Source organism: Phaethon lepturus, unplaced genomic scaffold (genome assembly GCF_000687285.1).
Source record: "Phaethon lepturus isolate BGI_N335 unplaced genomic scaffold, ASM68728v1 scaffold29218, whole genome shotgun sequence".
Taxonomy (NCBI): Eukaryota; Metazoa; Chordata; class Aves; order Phaethontiformes; family Phaethontidae; genus Phaethon; species Phaethon lepturus.
In genome coordinates, this window is record NW_010560204.1 from 1 (window position 1) to 15404 (window position 15404).

At 46.5% G+C, this 15404-nt stretch overlaps 1 protein-coding gene across 1 annotated transcript in view; it reads right to left on the minus strand.

The window, feature by feature from the left end:
- Nucleotides 1-414: 414 nt before the first annotated feature.
- Nucleotides 415-15404, minus strand: part of LOC104625862 (serine/threonine-protein kinase TAO3-like) — a gene marked incomplete at its 5' end in the record, with an annotated part of 15906 nt that continues 916 nt past the window's right edge. Inside the window, 7 exons of the mRNA XM_010293609.1 lie at nucleotides 415-901; nucleotides 999-1181; nucleotides 1606-1818; nucleotides 2804-3043; nucleotides 5768-5971; nucleotides 6917-7045; nucleotides 7667-7903. Of these exons, the coding sequence (XP_010291911.1) occupies nucleotides 740-901; nucleotides 999-1181; nucleotides 1606-1818; nucleotides 2804-3043; nucleotides 5768-5971; nucleotides 6917-7045; nucleotides 7667-7903 (1368 nt within the window). The remainder of the gene's footprint in view (nucleotides 902-998; nucleotides 1182-1605; nucleotides 1819-2803; nucleotides 3044-5767; nucleotides 5972-6916; nucleotides 7046-7666; nucleotides 7904-15404) is intronic.

Below are 15404 nucleotides of genomic sequence, written 5' to 3' on the forward strand. Positions count from 1 at the left end.
CAGAAAATGATTATGATACAATCAAGAATATGCCGAGGAGCGAGGTCTCATCCCCGCCTCGCCTGGCATGGTTCTTCTAAAAATCACCAGATCTTTGCCCCGCCCTGCCCCACCCCCAAAAAAGTAATAATATGTCACCACTGATATGTACATCACGATTAAGGTTTTTTTTCTGTAAAATGTATCAAATTTTTCAATCTTTAATAAAATTTTTTATTATTTAATTATTCCTGATGAATAAATACCAAAAAAATAAAAATAAAATAAAATTATGCAGCAGCTAGTTAAGGTAAGGCTGCGGATTTAGTCTCTCTCCCCCTGGGTTTGTATATCTTTTGATTATATTTTTTTTTGCTTGTACTTTCATTGATTGGTGGTAAAATGAGTGATTGCTCAAAAGCAACATACATCCACTTTTTTTTTTTTCTCCATTAAAATTGTCTCCAAAGTTTTCACTGAAACATTTTTAATCATTGCACAGAGACATCGATACTGTGACATACTATGGAAACGACCGCCAGGAGCTGTCCTGCACTGGGACTTGACACAGGGGGAAAGGGGCCCCTGATGGAGTAAGAATATACAGGCACTAGTCCGACACGATGTCAGTAAGAGAGACAGAAAGAGAGAGAGCACGCCCGTTAACATGGGGAATGTTGGTTTTGCAAGTTTTCTCAGTATTTTGTTTGCTTTTTGTCTTTTTTTTTTGTGTGTTTTTCAATGGCAAAGAAATTTAACCTCATCTATAGTCCTCCTTGGGATATTCTAACGTGACCAAATTCCCAAAGCCCATTCGCAAGCTCTCCATGTCAAACGTCTCAATCTCTCGCTCCTGCCTTTCCAACAGAAACTTTATCCTCTCGCTGCGTTCCTTCTGGAGGGCGGCTAGCTCCTCTTCGATCTGGAAGAAGCAGAGTCAGCAGCCCCTTCGCAGAGCACGACCGCCCTGGGGAGCACCGGGCGCGCCATGCCGACCCTGCCAGCCCACCGAAACATACCTTCTGTTCAAGATGTGCCCTGCGCAGCGACACCCGTTGCTCCAGCTTCTGGAGTTCTCTTTCGTGCTGTGCTTCTGTCTGCATCTTAATTTTGCTCTGGTACGCGTTGAGCAGCTCCATCTCCTGCTGGAGTTGCAGTCTCAGGGCTTGGCATTCCGCTTCTTGGGCCTCATCCAGCCGTAGCTGTAAGACCATTGGGAAAACAACAGTCAAACCTCCACTAGGAATTTCTCTGCTCCCACACTAGTGACACACTGCCCTTCCTTCTCAAAGCCTTTGGTGCTGGTGGCAGCACGAGAAAGCAGGAAGGGCTTCAGAAACGGCTGCTTCCCAACTCGTGCAGGGGCAGAAGCCTCAGAGAAGATCCAACTAAATCCCCAGCACGCTGGGGGCAGCGGGGGAAGGAAGCGTGTTCTGCGGGATGCTTATTACAAGAAAGTGCCGCCTGATGCAGCACTTAAAACAGCTGTTCCCAACACAACCGCATCGCTAACCGTCCAGCGGCAAGGGCAGGACACAGCGTGCTGCAAGCACTGTGCCCCTCCTCCATGCACCTCTGTCGGGGACCCCCCGCCCAGGGACGGGAGATGCCGGGTGCTGCACCTACCGCTTGGGAGGCCATCATCTCGTTGATGCTCTGCTCATACTGCTCTGCCAGGATGGCGAGCTTCCTCGTCTGTTCGTCCTTCAGACTCTTCAAAATTGTCTTGTGCTCACTCTTTGGAGTTACTTCCAGCTGGTGATTCTTCAGTGCTTTGTACTGCTTAGTTTGCACTTTGCATGTGTCCTGGAACTGCTTTTTGATCTGCATTTCCATAGCCTGCCAAGGAAGGAATGACGTGAAGAGCACGAAGAGCTTTGGGGATGGAGAGGTTACAGTACATCCAAATGGGCAGGCTGGCGAGTGACAACCGCCGTTCCCCTGCGCTCCACGCTCTCTCCTGCCCCTGTGCCCGGGCGAGCAGGCTGTGCTTCGCACACACAGCGATCTAACGGGCAGCATCAGCACTGGCCTGCTCCAGCACTGACCACGAGCCTGGGCCAGCAACAGGATCCACTAAGCCCTCCGCAGCCCAGGGCACTTCCATCCCCTGCCCCTGCTTCCTGCAGGTCACCCAGCCTGTCACCCTGCCACCTGCCTCCCAAAAAGCGTTTGCTTTTTCAAGGCCTCCCATTTTGCTACCTCGCCAAGGCCTCCACAAGCTTCATCCCCGACCTCGACCATGCGCTACACAGAGATTGCAGATCTGAGAACTAGCAAAGCTGTGACAAAGTGCATAAAAGCCACGTGCCTTTTTGGACATTCAGAGGAGGAACAGAAATCTCCCACAGCAAGCAGCTCAGAGGTTTCTAATCAACCCGCAGCCAAAGCGTGACAGAGCACAGTGCTCGGCACACCTCCGTTCTCTCTCTCTGCTGACTTTGAAAGTTAGGAACCATCACCCAACCCCTTTCCTTATCAAGGTTTATAGGCTGACACCAGCAAGGGCCTGAAGAAAGCACAGCTCATCAGGAGCAAGTTCTGTACTGCTTTGCTAAGGGCTTGCCTGTTTTTACCCAGCAGCCTCAATTAGGATGGCACTTAAAAAAAAAACCCTCCGTGAGCTCTTTGCTGTAACAGCCTGCAACTTTCTTACACTGGAGGAGCCTCCACAAAGGAAAGGGATGCAAGGGAGAGCACACGGTGCTGGTGGAGAACAGCGGTTCTGCAGCATGGATACTGCACCGAGGAGGCAGCAAGCAGACAAGACCAGTCTGGCTGGCAGGATGGGGGTTGGAAGAGGAAGAAGGAAAGCTTCCAGCACCTTCAGGTTCTTTGGTTGCTGCCGGAGCTCCATGAAATGCTTCCTGTGCAGCTCCCGCTCTCGCCGCTTGTTGTATTCCAGCTGGTTCTCGAGCTCAGTCTGGTGCTGCAGCCGGATCAGGTCCATTCGCAGCTTCTGCAGCGTGTGCAGCTGCCTGTACTCCAGCTCGCGCGTCGACTCGTCGTGCCGGATCAGCATGGCATGCTCCATTTCCTTCTGGGTCCGCTTCTTGTTTAACTCCTGCACAAGAGGACAGCAGAGCACAAGACAAAAGCTGAGGAGTGATCCTCTCTGCCCCGAGATGCAGTAGAGTTTGCGAGGCCGGGTCTGCTCGTCACTCCTCTAGACAGCATCAAGGACTTCCATATGCCGCAAACACAAACCCAGCAACACGACAGGAACGCTAACAAACCAGCCACCTCGCATCCCTCCCTCCCTCCCCTGTGACCGGCTCCCCTGGCAGCTCCTGGACCACCCAGGCAGTCTCCAGCAGGTGGCACTGGGACCACAGGCGAGCCCTCTGCCACTGCCGAGAATCACACAAGTTTTTAATAAATAGATCCTGGGGTGCTCATTGGGCTGGGGTGACTGAAGGAATCGGGGGCTCTTATTTGTCTGTTTTAAATTACCCTGAACCCCTGCTAGACCCTGGGAGATGAGGCATCTCTCATATCACTAATACTAGAATGGCCAAAGCAGAGGTGAACAGCTCTAACACACCACATCAGGTAAGAAAAATAATTTAATCTACCACTGTGTATAGGTGGTTTTCAGACCCAGGCGCAGCACTTTTTTTTTTTAAAATGAGGACACAGCCCAAGCCTCACACAATTCACAGTGTGCACATAGGAGCTCCTGCACATGGTGCCCTGCAGTCTAGGAAAACCTTCACTGAGTTACCAGCCAAGGAAGAGGAAGATACCGGATTCTCTCCCTGACTACAGCTAGTACTTCTGTCTCAAGCTATCAGCAACAACCTGTGGAGCATGGAGCTGAATCCAGCTCAGTCAAGCAGTGGTTACAGCTGTACCCCTTGCTGGTGATTTGGTGACCTTCACAGATGGTCTGCTGGTACCTCTCTGTTTCAGCTCTCAGGTTTACAAACTCGGGCCCGAGCTTCACGCTAGACTAAAGACAGGCACAGCGGGGGCTGCCTTGCACTACACACACGGTCCCCAGCACAGGGAGGACCCAGTGTTGGCTCAGTCTAACGTGTTTCTGCAGCAGAAGCAAAAAAAAAAAAAAAAAAAAAATTAATTATTCTGAGTTGCTGCTTGCATGTTGTAATCCTGTTGTAATTCTCAACATCAGCACCTGCAAACAGGCACTTCAGCCCCTTTGGCTGTTACAACTGTGGTGGGTTTAAGCAAGAAGAATGGGGAAGGGAACAGGGCCAGGTCTTGTCTCTGCATTCTTGGCCATAAGGATGTTGGACACATTTACGTTTAAGCAGAACTTGCACCTTGACAGCCAAGATAAAAATTAGATCTACTGGCACGCTGAAATCTTCTCCCACTTGCGCAAAGGCAGGCAGCACACTCGGACAGCACGTCAGCCCACTTGTGCCTTCATCTTAGGACATGACAACCAGCCTCTCTGGTGCCCATTCCACACCTGATTTCAGGTGACAGCATAAAGAGGCACTCCACTTCTCACAAACACTTTCCCATTTGTATAAAAAAGAACCTCTGTGGTTACTTAAAAGATTAAGAAAAAACAGTCCTGAAGTGTTATTTAGATTTACTTCAGCTGTCCGATCCAGTGAATTTGAACCAGTTAGAAGGGACATTATTTTCAGGAAATAAGCACTGAGATCATTCTGAAAACTAGGTCTCTTAAGAGCCTAAATGCAGGACCTCAGGAGTGCTTCCTGGTTCAAATACCATGCTAGGCAACTGAATTCTGTTCTCATCCCTGCCACAGAGCTTATATGCTGTGATAAAGGTACCCATATCTGATTTTTCAGTCATTCATTTTCAGGGTGTCCCAGCTGAGACGTCTGGATGGGATTTGCAAAGCAGCTGAGCAGCCCCAGGCACATCTGAAGTCAAGGGCAGCAAAGCTCCGAAGAGGTAAAACACAGGGCAATGTTAAGTATGCTGGAAAATTTGATGGTAGCAGACCAAGTACATGATTATTAGAAATTTTTGACCACTCACTCTCAACCTTTGCTAAAAAACCTTCTCATCTGATAGTCTTTATCCAAACATAACATTTGTGAAGAATTCAGATACTGTAGTGATGACCACAGAAAAATCTACAAGTAGTAATTCCTTCTTCAAAGTGGTATTTGACTACAGGCAGCCTCTAAGGCAAGGGTTAATAACTAACGAGGAAAAGCAAGATGTTGAATAGCTTCTCATTAACAAAGTATCACCCATTCTGACTACTAATTTTAACAGAGCCCAATGGAAAAGCAACATCTGATTATTTGTAGACAACCAGCACACAGACAAAGATGACTGAATTTTTGGTATTTCCTACCTTTGTAGCATTTCATTCTGCACCCTTAATACTGTTTTTTTTAAGGTTATTACTGGTTTATTACACATTTCAAGTGTGTAAGTTTTCTTTAGCCCACAAGTAGAACTCCTCACACTATGCTTTCAGCCATCCCACAGCTCTCCCGCAGGTGGCCCTAGCACTCAGCACAGCACAAACCGCTCTGTGCTGCGAGAGCAGCCCAGCAGGAGCCCCCAAAATCTAACACCCAGGAGCTCAGATGAAGCACCTGACCCAGAGTGGGTGGGCCACATAATGTTTCTGTCAGCAATTCAACCTCCTCAGCTAATAAAAGCAGCCACATCTATGTGGAAAATTATTTCCTCAAACCCTTTTCCTACATTTTTCTCAGTTGTTTAGCAACTGGAAACACGAAGATCTAATGTCAGTCAAACTGTTTCACAAACATGAAGCTAAAACAATTAGAGAAATGCTTGGGAAAGGAGGTGAAAAGGGCCATACCTCCCGAATGTTCTGCTGCTCCATCTCGTGCCTCTTGATCATCGTTTTTCTCTTGAAGAAACGGCAGTTTTTGTCATAGTAGAGTCTCTGCTGGCTGAGAAGATGGGCCTCCTCTTCAGCCTGTGTGTGCTGCAGGTTCTCTTTATGTTTGGATATTCTTTCTTGCTTCTCTTTCTTCGGTGTGCTGTGGTCCTCATTCATTTCCTGCATGCATACAGGGTCAAAACCAAGACCTCCCTTAGGTTCACAGTGACACAGGACTTGGGGGACCTTCAGTCCCTGGCTACTCCTCTGCCATTCAGTTCACAAAACGACACCAAAATCCTCACTACACCACCAGGTACCAGCAGAACCAGACTCATCACCTGGCCATGCCCAGCCCTGCTGCCTCTAGAGTTGTATTATGACCCACCAAGAGGCAGAGGAAAAAGTGGCCATTAAACACAAACATCTCGGGGGGCTAAACAGTGCAGCAGTGAAAAGACAGTAACACACCACGGCAGGGGATGCTCTGGCTGCCCAGGAAAGAGACTGGGTCAAACCCCTCGGCTCCCTTCCCAGCTTTGCACCTGCTTGACAGAGAACTCCACCTTGGGCTTAAGTTTTACTTCAACAGGACTCATGCTTGATTCTCTTTTGAATCAGACACCTAACAGGGCTCCTTCCTATTCATTTTCTCACCTCTACATTCTTAACAGCAAATGATTTTTGCTATGTGGTGGGGACACTGTACTTAAGTAATGCAATTTGGGATATATATACCAAGTTACTTCTTTTTCTAGTTCATAGAAGCGATCACAGGGCTTTTAGTCAAGCGACATCTAAATGGCTGCTCTGATTACTTACAGCTTAAGTGAAAAAAAAAATAGATGAGGAAAAAGGGGAAGAATAATTCTCTGTGAAGCCCCATTTTCCCTCATCACCCTTGGTTTCAAAGATTCTGCTCTACAGCAAATTGTGAAGGCACCTCTAGCACCCTTACAGATTATTCTAGAAATGCTGCCAGATGCTCCCAGGTCCTCAAAGTTTACTTGCTGAGAATCTGAATTTCCTTCCAAGCATGACAGTATCCCTTAAGCCCCTGGGCTGGCCCAGGTTTATCAAAACAAACACCACACCCCTTCAGCCCTGAAAATGACGGTTTCTTGCCTCTTTAATCTTTTCCTTGCAAAGCTTGTATTGTTTCTTCTGACTTTCTAAAAAGGTCGCCAGGTCTTTCTTTTGCTGAGCCAAAATCTGTTGCTGGAATTTCTTTTCATCTGCTGCAGCTGCCTTTGCCTGCAAGGCACAGAGAGGGGAGGAGGGGGAAAAGGGGGTGAGCGAGCCAGTACTGTATCCAGCACCAATCAGTCTTCTGTTGTGCGTTTTTTGGTCTGTCGTTCTTCCATCACTGTGCTAGACAAAGCCATAAGTATTCAGCCACATGAAAGCTACTTGCACAAAAACTCTATAATGCCCACGTACATTTAAGAGTTTCCTCATGCTTCTTACCTCTCCACCAAAACCACCCCCGAGGGTAAAACCCCACTAACTTACCATATGGATTAATATGTCGATTTTTAAACAGACCGAATAACAGCAGCAAGCTTTGTCCTTCCCTCAGCCATGAGGCAGAAGCTCCCTCCAAGGTCTCCACAGAGTCTGCCAGTCCCTTTTAGCCAGCTGTCACTAGCCACAGGACTGGTCGATGGCAGTGGAGCACCCAGCATCCAGACCGTTGACTTGTAGCTATGAGGTGATTTCACAAAACTGGCCAGGGCAGCTCCGGACAGTAACCACACAGTGCACTTAAGAACATGGGTTTTAAGCAGTACTTCCACAGCCTTCTCTCAAGAGATCTGGTACACACCTCTCCCTCCAACCTTCAGGTACAGCTAGGGAGCCTGTAAGTCTACTCACCTCTTTCTCCATCACAGCCACTTGCTTCTTGGCCAGCTTCTCCAGCTCAATGGACGAGTTGTTGGCATGCGTTTCCACCTCCTTCTGCAGCTTGAGGCGGTGCTCGTCCATCTCGGCCTTCAACTTGTTTTCCAGGGCGATCAGCTGCTTCTGGTGCTGGCGCCGCATCCGCTTATATCCTGACATCTGTTCCCGCAACTCGTTCTCCTGCTCATGCTCATGGATCTGTCTTGTAACCTGACCAGGAAAAGGGGAAGAAGTGCTACGTGGCCTTCTTCACAGACAAGCTGTCTCCATATTAGCTACTTACCTGTAAACCAGACCCTGCTTTGCTGTACTCTCAGAAATCAACTTTCAGGGAATGCTCTTGCAGGTTTCAGAGGGTGCTATTGTTTAATATCACAAACCAGGCCATAAGGCTTCTCTCTCTTGGTTTCCGACACCACCACCCCATCTTTAACGAGAATTTTACGTGTGTTTTCAGTAACAGAGCAGAAAAATGTCACATAAGGAATAGAAGAAACAGCAGGTTACTAATCACTCCAGGAAACACTGGAAGAGATCTGGAAACAAAGGTGGCTGCTGGACGACCTTCAGACACAGGACTCAAATCCTGAGGGTGACATGGACTTACAAGATGGCATCCCTTTTAAGAAACGTCCTCAACCCACCCATTCTTTCCTTGAAGTCACCACAGTTCCAATTCAGTCCCTCAATACCTGTTTCCTGCAACAAGTAGCCTCCTTCAGAATTTCTTCTTAAAATTCAAGAGGGTGGCAAACTAAGCTCATTCCCTAACGGAATTGAAAGTTTTCTAACAAGGGAATACTGTTCTGGAACTGTGTGCTCTTAACAAGATTGATCAGATGGTTTAAGCAGATTTTAAACCCTGCTCAGCTGAAACAAACTCACAAGTTCCACATTCATTTCCATGCCCAAGTGTATCCGTGTGAAAAGAAGAAAAAACTGCAATACGTTGTGCCAAAAATTTTCAGAAGAAAATGCGAATGGTAATGCTTCCCTTTCAAAAGAAGAAAAGTGTCCAGAACTAACCTGGTTTTTTTGTGTGTGTGTGGTTTTTTTTTTTTTTTTTTTTTTTTTTTTTTTAATACAGTCCCAGGAACTTCACATATAAAGATCTGCTGATCTTTTTATATGACAGTCCTGGGAGCCAAAAGCTGGAGCCCTTAGCACATGTGTAGAGCCGCAGTCTGGGACTCTGTATGAGGGGACCCTCTCCTTTCACACTTAACAAGTACGAAGCAAAGACATCAGCCCTTTGAGGGCTATTATTGAAGCTTTATGAACCAACAGCTCTTCCTGTGGTCTGCAAGAGCCCAGCCTTCCCGACAAATTTCTTCATAGCAGCCAAGAGGAAGAACCGGCACCTACTACAGTACAGCTGTCATTCAAACGCTGTTTTTCAGAGATCTTCAAAGTAAGTTCAGATGTAGGATGGGATGCACCTACAGACCTGAGAAGGCTCAAGTTCAACAGAAGAGCAGCTGCTTTACCAAGCAGCAAACCAAGCCCACTTGCTGGCAGCCCCCCTGTGCTTCAGGACTAGTAGCTGATAGGAAGCAGTGATCAAGTAAGAGCTCCAAAATCAACAAGCAAGTTTAACACCACCACTGATGTGTCACCCAAGGCAGACAGCATGCTGCCACTTGTCTCAGCTCAAATGACTACCAACACCTGGGAGGGGTGTGAAGAGGAGGTTAGGAAGAGCCTTCCAAAGCCTTCACCTTGAAATAGATCAACAGCAATTTACAGTAAGTAGTTGCCAACCAAGAAAAGTATAGCCCAAGTCCCAGAATAGAAACAAGACACACAGGATGAAGCTACTAGATAGCCTCTGTTTTCCCCCATCCCTTCCAAAGACAGCCCCAGAGAGAAAACTAAACATCTAATTGCAAAGAAAACAAAGAACTAGCCTGACTGTGGTGCTACGTCATTACCAAGAAGCGATGATGGTGCGTTCACCACATTAGTGCAGTCAAACATCAACTACGAGGTAAGTGATGATGCATAAATCACATCCTCCTTGTACAAGGAATTTTGGGATGTTATTTTGAAGTGGATTGGATTAAATATACACTTATACCTCAGCAATTTGTGTAACATAGCAGCCTTCAAATGCTTGAGACTAGGTAATGAGACAGATCTAAACCAGACACCAGGAATATGTGAGATCATAGAAATGACTACAGAAACACACACACAGTATTAGCCCTGTGTATTGCTATAAGTTAAAAAAAAAAAAAGCTTTTTGAAGTGTAACAATGACAGCCATACTTTGCAGAAGTTGGTAAGCATTTGTAGGAACTTACACATTTCAGTCACGTTCAGCAAGAATAAGATCTCTGACAGAGGCTTCCAGGTAATGAAAGTTCCTCTGAGAAGTCATCCAAGTTAATTATAAGAGACAGATGTCAGGTAAGACAGGCAAACCCCCAACATCTCACATATGCCATTTACTACGTTAACTGACATACGACTTGCAGAGAACAGGCTTGGTCAGGGACTTGCGGAGACACGGAGATACGGTAACCACCACGCAGCAGCACAAGATCTTCCTGGATGTGCTATTTTTGAGGCCTGGCCTTTTTGTGAGCAGTGGGACGTTCTGCACAGCACACTCCGTTCCAAGAAGTTGGCAGAACAAAGCAAACAGAAAGAGCATAAGAAAAAGTGGATCTAAGAAACCGCTAACAACTTTGCCAGTTTCCCCTTTGGTGTAATGTCTAATGAGATGTGGAACGTGCACTTCTTTTATTTACAGCAAAAATCATTATCCTTATTTTTTTTTGCTGCTCCTGTGCACCCCATTTCCAGTTTTACTCAGCTTGTCTCTATCAGGACAAGAATTCCATCTTTGAAGGACTTCACATTAGGTCTGGGCTATCTATCCCCAACAAGAGGATGCAATTACTAATTATGACACTAGCTGATAAAGCCTTCTGGTCACAGCAAAAGATGAGACATTAACAAAATCAGAGGAAAACAAAAGCAGCATTTCACTCCTGAACACAAAAGAGAAGGAGAAGAGTAGACTTGCTGGACATCTCGTAGATTTAATGTCTGCATTCAGCATGCTCATGCTAAAGACCTAATTTACCACCATAATCTCCAAGACCAACACTCTTCAGAACTCCAGCTTCGAAGACAGGGTCTCCCAATGGTGATCTCAGAGCATGGATGAAATTGGAAGACATTAACATTAGCTACTGAATACGACCAGCTCCGTACCAGAGGAGTACTTCAGACTAAGCATGTCAACACGTGAATGAATGATTATGGTTTAAAAATGAAGCCCTTGGCAAATTAACAGCTTAGGCAACTAAGAGAATTTGGGGAAGTTCCAGTAATAACCTTTCTGGTGTTCTTGGACAAAGGCACTTAGAACTTTACAAAGTAATTCACAAACATAATCCCATAGATTATGATGGGAAAAAAGACGACAACTGAATCGGTCATTGCAAAATTTGTTCTCCACATAACCAGAAAACGTCAGGATCCTTTAAGGCAGAAAACTGCAGTTTCCTGCAGCTCTATCTGCAGCATCCAATAATCAATCAGGTCATCAGCAGAACCAAAAAGCCTGTGTAAAACAGAACAGCTTTTATTAAGGTATGACATTTTCTCAGTTTCTTATCTCTCTGTATCTTTGGCACCCACAGAACTGAGAAGAGAGATGCTTTTTCCAACCTACTCCCACAGGCAGTTTGCTTGCCATAAAATCCAAACTTTCTCTCTTTCACCCCTCCAAGATTTTTGCTTTACGTAAGGAAGTTGGGCTCACAACTTCTCCTCCAAACCAGCAGCTCTTTAGAGTTCCTTTTTCTACACTGCTGAACCAAGATACTGAACACCCTCCTAAAGGACAGTTATTCTCACCTCTCCATAACCAAACAAAATACTGAGCTCCTCTTCGCTGGACGAGGCAGAGTACCGAGCAAGATACTGCCAGCAGCCTCCCACAGCAAGAGAAGAACTTTGAGATGAGAAAGAACAAGTTCAGTATTTTTAGAGCAAAGATCCATAAAGACAGCAGCCAGATGAGTCCATTAGGAGAAACTCAACCATCTGGAATTGCTTCAGCAGAAGAGGGTGCAAGGGAACAGCCATCACGTAAGCGTACCTGGTTTTGGAGTCAGCCTGCCCTGGTGTCACAGGCTGCTCACGCTGACCTAGCCATTTGGCTTTGCAGACCCTGGATGAGATCACATAATTCTTTTGCTGGCATTTGGATTTCAAAGGGAATGCCAAGGGCCTTCGATAGAATCCACACTGTCTGATCTTTCTATGACATTTTAGCTATTTGATCATTTCATTTGAGAACTGTAAAAGCAGCTATGGAGGAAGTGCATGAGTTGGTGGGGAGTTAAGGGGTCAAGCATGAAAGACATCCAGAAATGCAGATCGACGTATCTCTGCATGTATTTAAAAGGCACTTTTCACTTGAAAATGTTGACAGGTGTAGTCTTAACACGCAGAACCTCTACTCCTTTTTAAACAACAGCTTTCTGAGCTTCAAGGCTTAGAATTCTAGTTGTAACTTCTAATTTATGGATCACTGACAGTCTGCAAAATAATATGGAGATGTAGTAGGTACCAGATTTCCATTTCAGATAGTAACTTTCACTGCAACGGCAGAAATATGAAGTGTATTTTCCACCACCGTTCCAAGTGAGTGATGGTTACTGTTGCCACAAGGGTGTTATGCAAAAAAAAAAAAAAAAGGGTGGGTGGGTGGGAGGTTGGCCTACATGATGACCAAAGAGAAAGGTGGTCCAGAAAAGAGTGACTATTAAAATTGTTGCTTGAGTTATGACAAAAGGTAAGCTCCTTCAGCCTTCTTAACCACATTTGCTCAATTTTTTTTTTTTTTTTTTTAACCTGAGAAACATGACAGCGTCAATGAAAGACTAGAAAGATATATTCACAGCCTGTTTCTTTGTGGATAGCCCATTTCACTATTTTATCTGGAAGTCTGTCCAGTTTCCTTCTTTTCACGTGATGGCTTTGCAGAGCAACAGGGCAGGGGAATCATGCCTAAAAGCACTGGAACATCTGGAGTGTAGAGCTGTCTAATGTTCTCGTGTGACCCTGGCACTCGCTGAAACTACCTGAGCTTGTTTTTGGAAAGAGATCCAACTTCCAAGCTGAGAACATCTTTTTAGAAATGCCAGTCTTTCCTCCATCTGCAATAGCCTGATCTAAGGGTGAATAACAAGGACTTGGGGGCCCAAGACTCTGGACTCCACCAGCAGGAGCAGCTGTGAAGCCACATGGACAGTCCCTGGCGCCCCGACTCACTGCTCTTCCTCTATAACGCTGCCCTGCTCTCATGTTGGGGGGTGGTGTTCAGCAAGTCCCACAAGCAGAAGTTTTTACACCCAAGTATCATCCCAAATTATTGAATTTGGGGTCAGAACTCCCATTTTCTGATTCCCTGCCACCTGATGCTCTCAGCTGCATAACCTTTCTGTGCCCAGGAAGCAGTGCCCAGCTGCTGGCAATTCAACTGGCGGTCAGCCGCAATGATTTAGGGAACCATCAAAGCATGCTGGTTTGCTTAGTTTTTAACACTGTGGGATCTCAAGCATCCATTCACACAGGATTAATTTTTTTTAAGATGCCACTGAAAGAGTAAATTAACACGAAGAGATGAATAAAGCCTGAATTTTTGCTTTTACACTGTAAATTTCAGACACGTTTAGGTCATTGTCCCTATATCAGCCCCACTGCTGTCCATGCCCTCCCCACAGATATCTAAGCAGCAGACAAGAGGGCAGGCATGCCTGAAGGTTCCCCTTGGCCAGAAGAGCAGCAGCGTTCAGGCACCACTACCCACTGACATCATCCAGCCACCGAGCAGCGAGCAAATGCACAGCAATAAAAAAGCGTGCCCACCGCCACGCCGGCACGTCAAACCCGAGCATGTACGCTGGCATTCTTCATGTTCTGGGCAATAGGTTTAAACTTAGCTTCCCCCCCTCCGCGATTTCCATTTTGGAGCCTGAAGAGGTGGGAATGAAAGATTATTAAAGAGAAAGCCCATCACAAGGTTAACTGAAATGAAATAAAATATTTCTGTTGTAAGCACAAGGAAACTTCTCCCCTGCCACGCTAAGGGCACAGTAACACCTCCTGTAGTGCCAAGGTGGTGCTTTGGGAACTTCCCTCTGTGCTGGGAAGGGGATGTGTGTGCATGTGATGGGGACAACAAAGCCTTTGCACAATACATGCTGCGATGTGCTTTTCCAAAGGCCTGCTGGCTAACATAGTGAGCTAACGGTGGGACTTCCCTCTTCCTCAAAAAATACCGTGCTGTGCACGTACTGCTCACCTTAAGCATGCACCCTAAGCTCTCCCAGCGTGAGCCCAGACATGCTCTGTATCACGGCACGTTCTACAGAAAACTAAAAAAAAAAAAGTTCTCCAAAAATCCTACCGTCTTCCCCACCCAGTATTAATTTTATCTTTATCATCATTTGATGACCAAAGCAGAGAGATTTGGCAAATCCAAGGAATTAAGGCAGACACAGTCTCAGCCCCACAGGAGGCTGCCATGGGATTTAGGAGTGACCTTGGGACATTAGCTGTCTTCTCCAGGGTTTAGAGGTCTGGGAAGACCTCACAGTCCATACCTTCACAGCAACATCTTTCATCAGCTCCCAAGGGGGCCTTGCCATGCAATACCTTCAAGCCCAGGGATTGACACATTCAAGGAAGACAGGAGTTATGGACTCCGCTGCTGAAGGCAGGACAGAAGGTGCAGCAGCTTTGCTCAGGGAGTACAAGAATATGAATATATTCAACACCCATATCTATTTATCAGTCCAATGGTATATATGTTTGGGGTATGATACTTGAGTCATTCTTCACTTCTTCCCTCCAGCCAACCTAACTGAATCCTCCTTTTATTTACTCAGTGCAGGCAATAGCGTTGGCACTATACTGGGTGCATGCACACACACATACAAAAAGAGAAAAATTCACAAGCCAGAGGGTCTCCAGGAGACCAGAGATCCCGCCTGTGTCAGGTGTGCTGCACGAAGTCCTCTAACGCACACATTTCTAGGTCACTCTTTAATTTGGGGGGAGGAGGGAGGGAAAGGGGAGCAGGGGACACCGGCCTGGGGAGCACCCAGGGTATGGCTACCCAGAAGTACACCTGCGAAAGATGGAACTCAGGTGCTCCCCTCAAACGTCAGCCCACGAAGCGTCTGGCCAGAAGTCTGAATGCCACAGCATCATTTTAGATTTTAAATAGCAGCAGCAACAACCAGAGAGAAAAATTTTGGCTACTGGCACTGCTGCTGGTTTTTTCCCCTCTGCTCACAACCTTTCGCTGTGCTCACACAGACTCACTCTGTCTTGTGCATGTAGAAATGGGAAGCGATGCAGGGGATGAAGAAATGGTGGTATAGAAGGAAAAACCCCACGTTCAGGCAGGGTAAAACAAGAAGGGGAGGGCTCGCCGGCGTAATTTCGGGGTTGGTCTAGGATGATGTCATAGCACCGAGCAAGTGCCATGGCCAAGCAGTGGGCACTTCCTAACGCTCCCCGTCCATCTGACCTCTAATACCACAGGGCTGAAATATTTAAGATGACATTTATTTTAGCTTTAAAAGGCCATTTTTCACTCCTTTCCCTCAAAAACGTTGCTACCGACCGCAGCCCGTACGGACGCGAGGTGGGGGAGGCGGCACGACAACTAACTCTTCCGGCA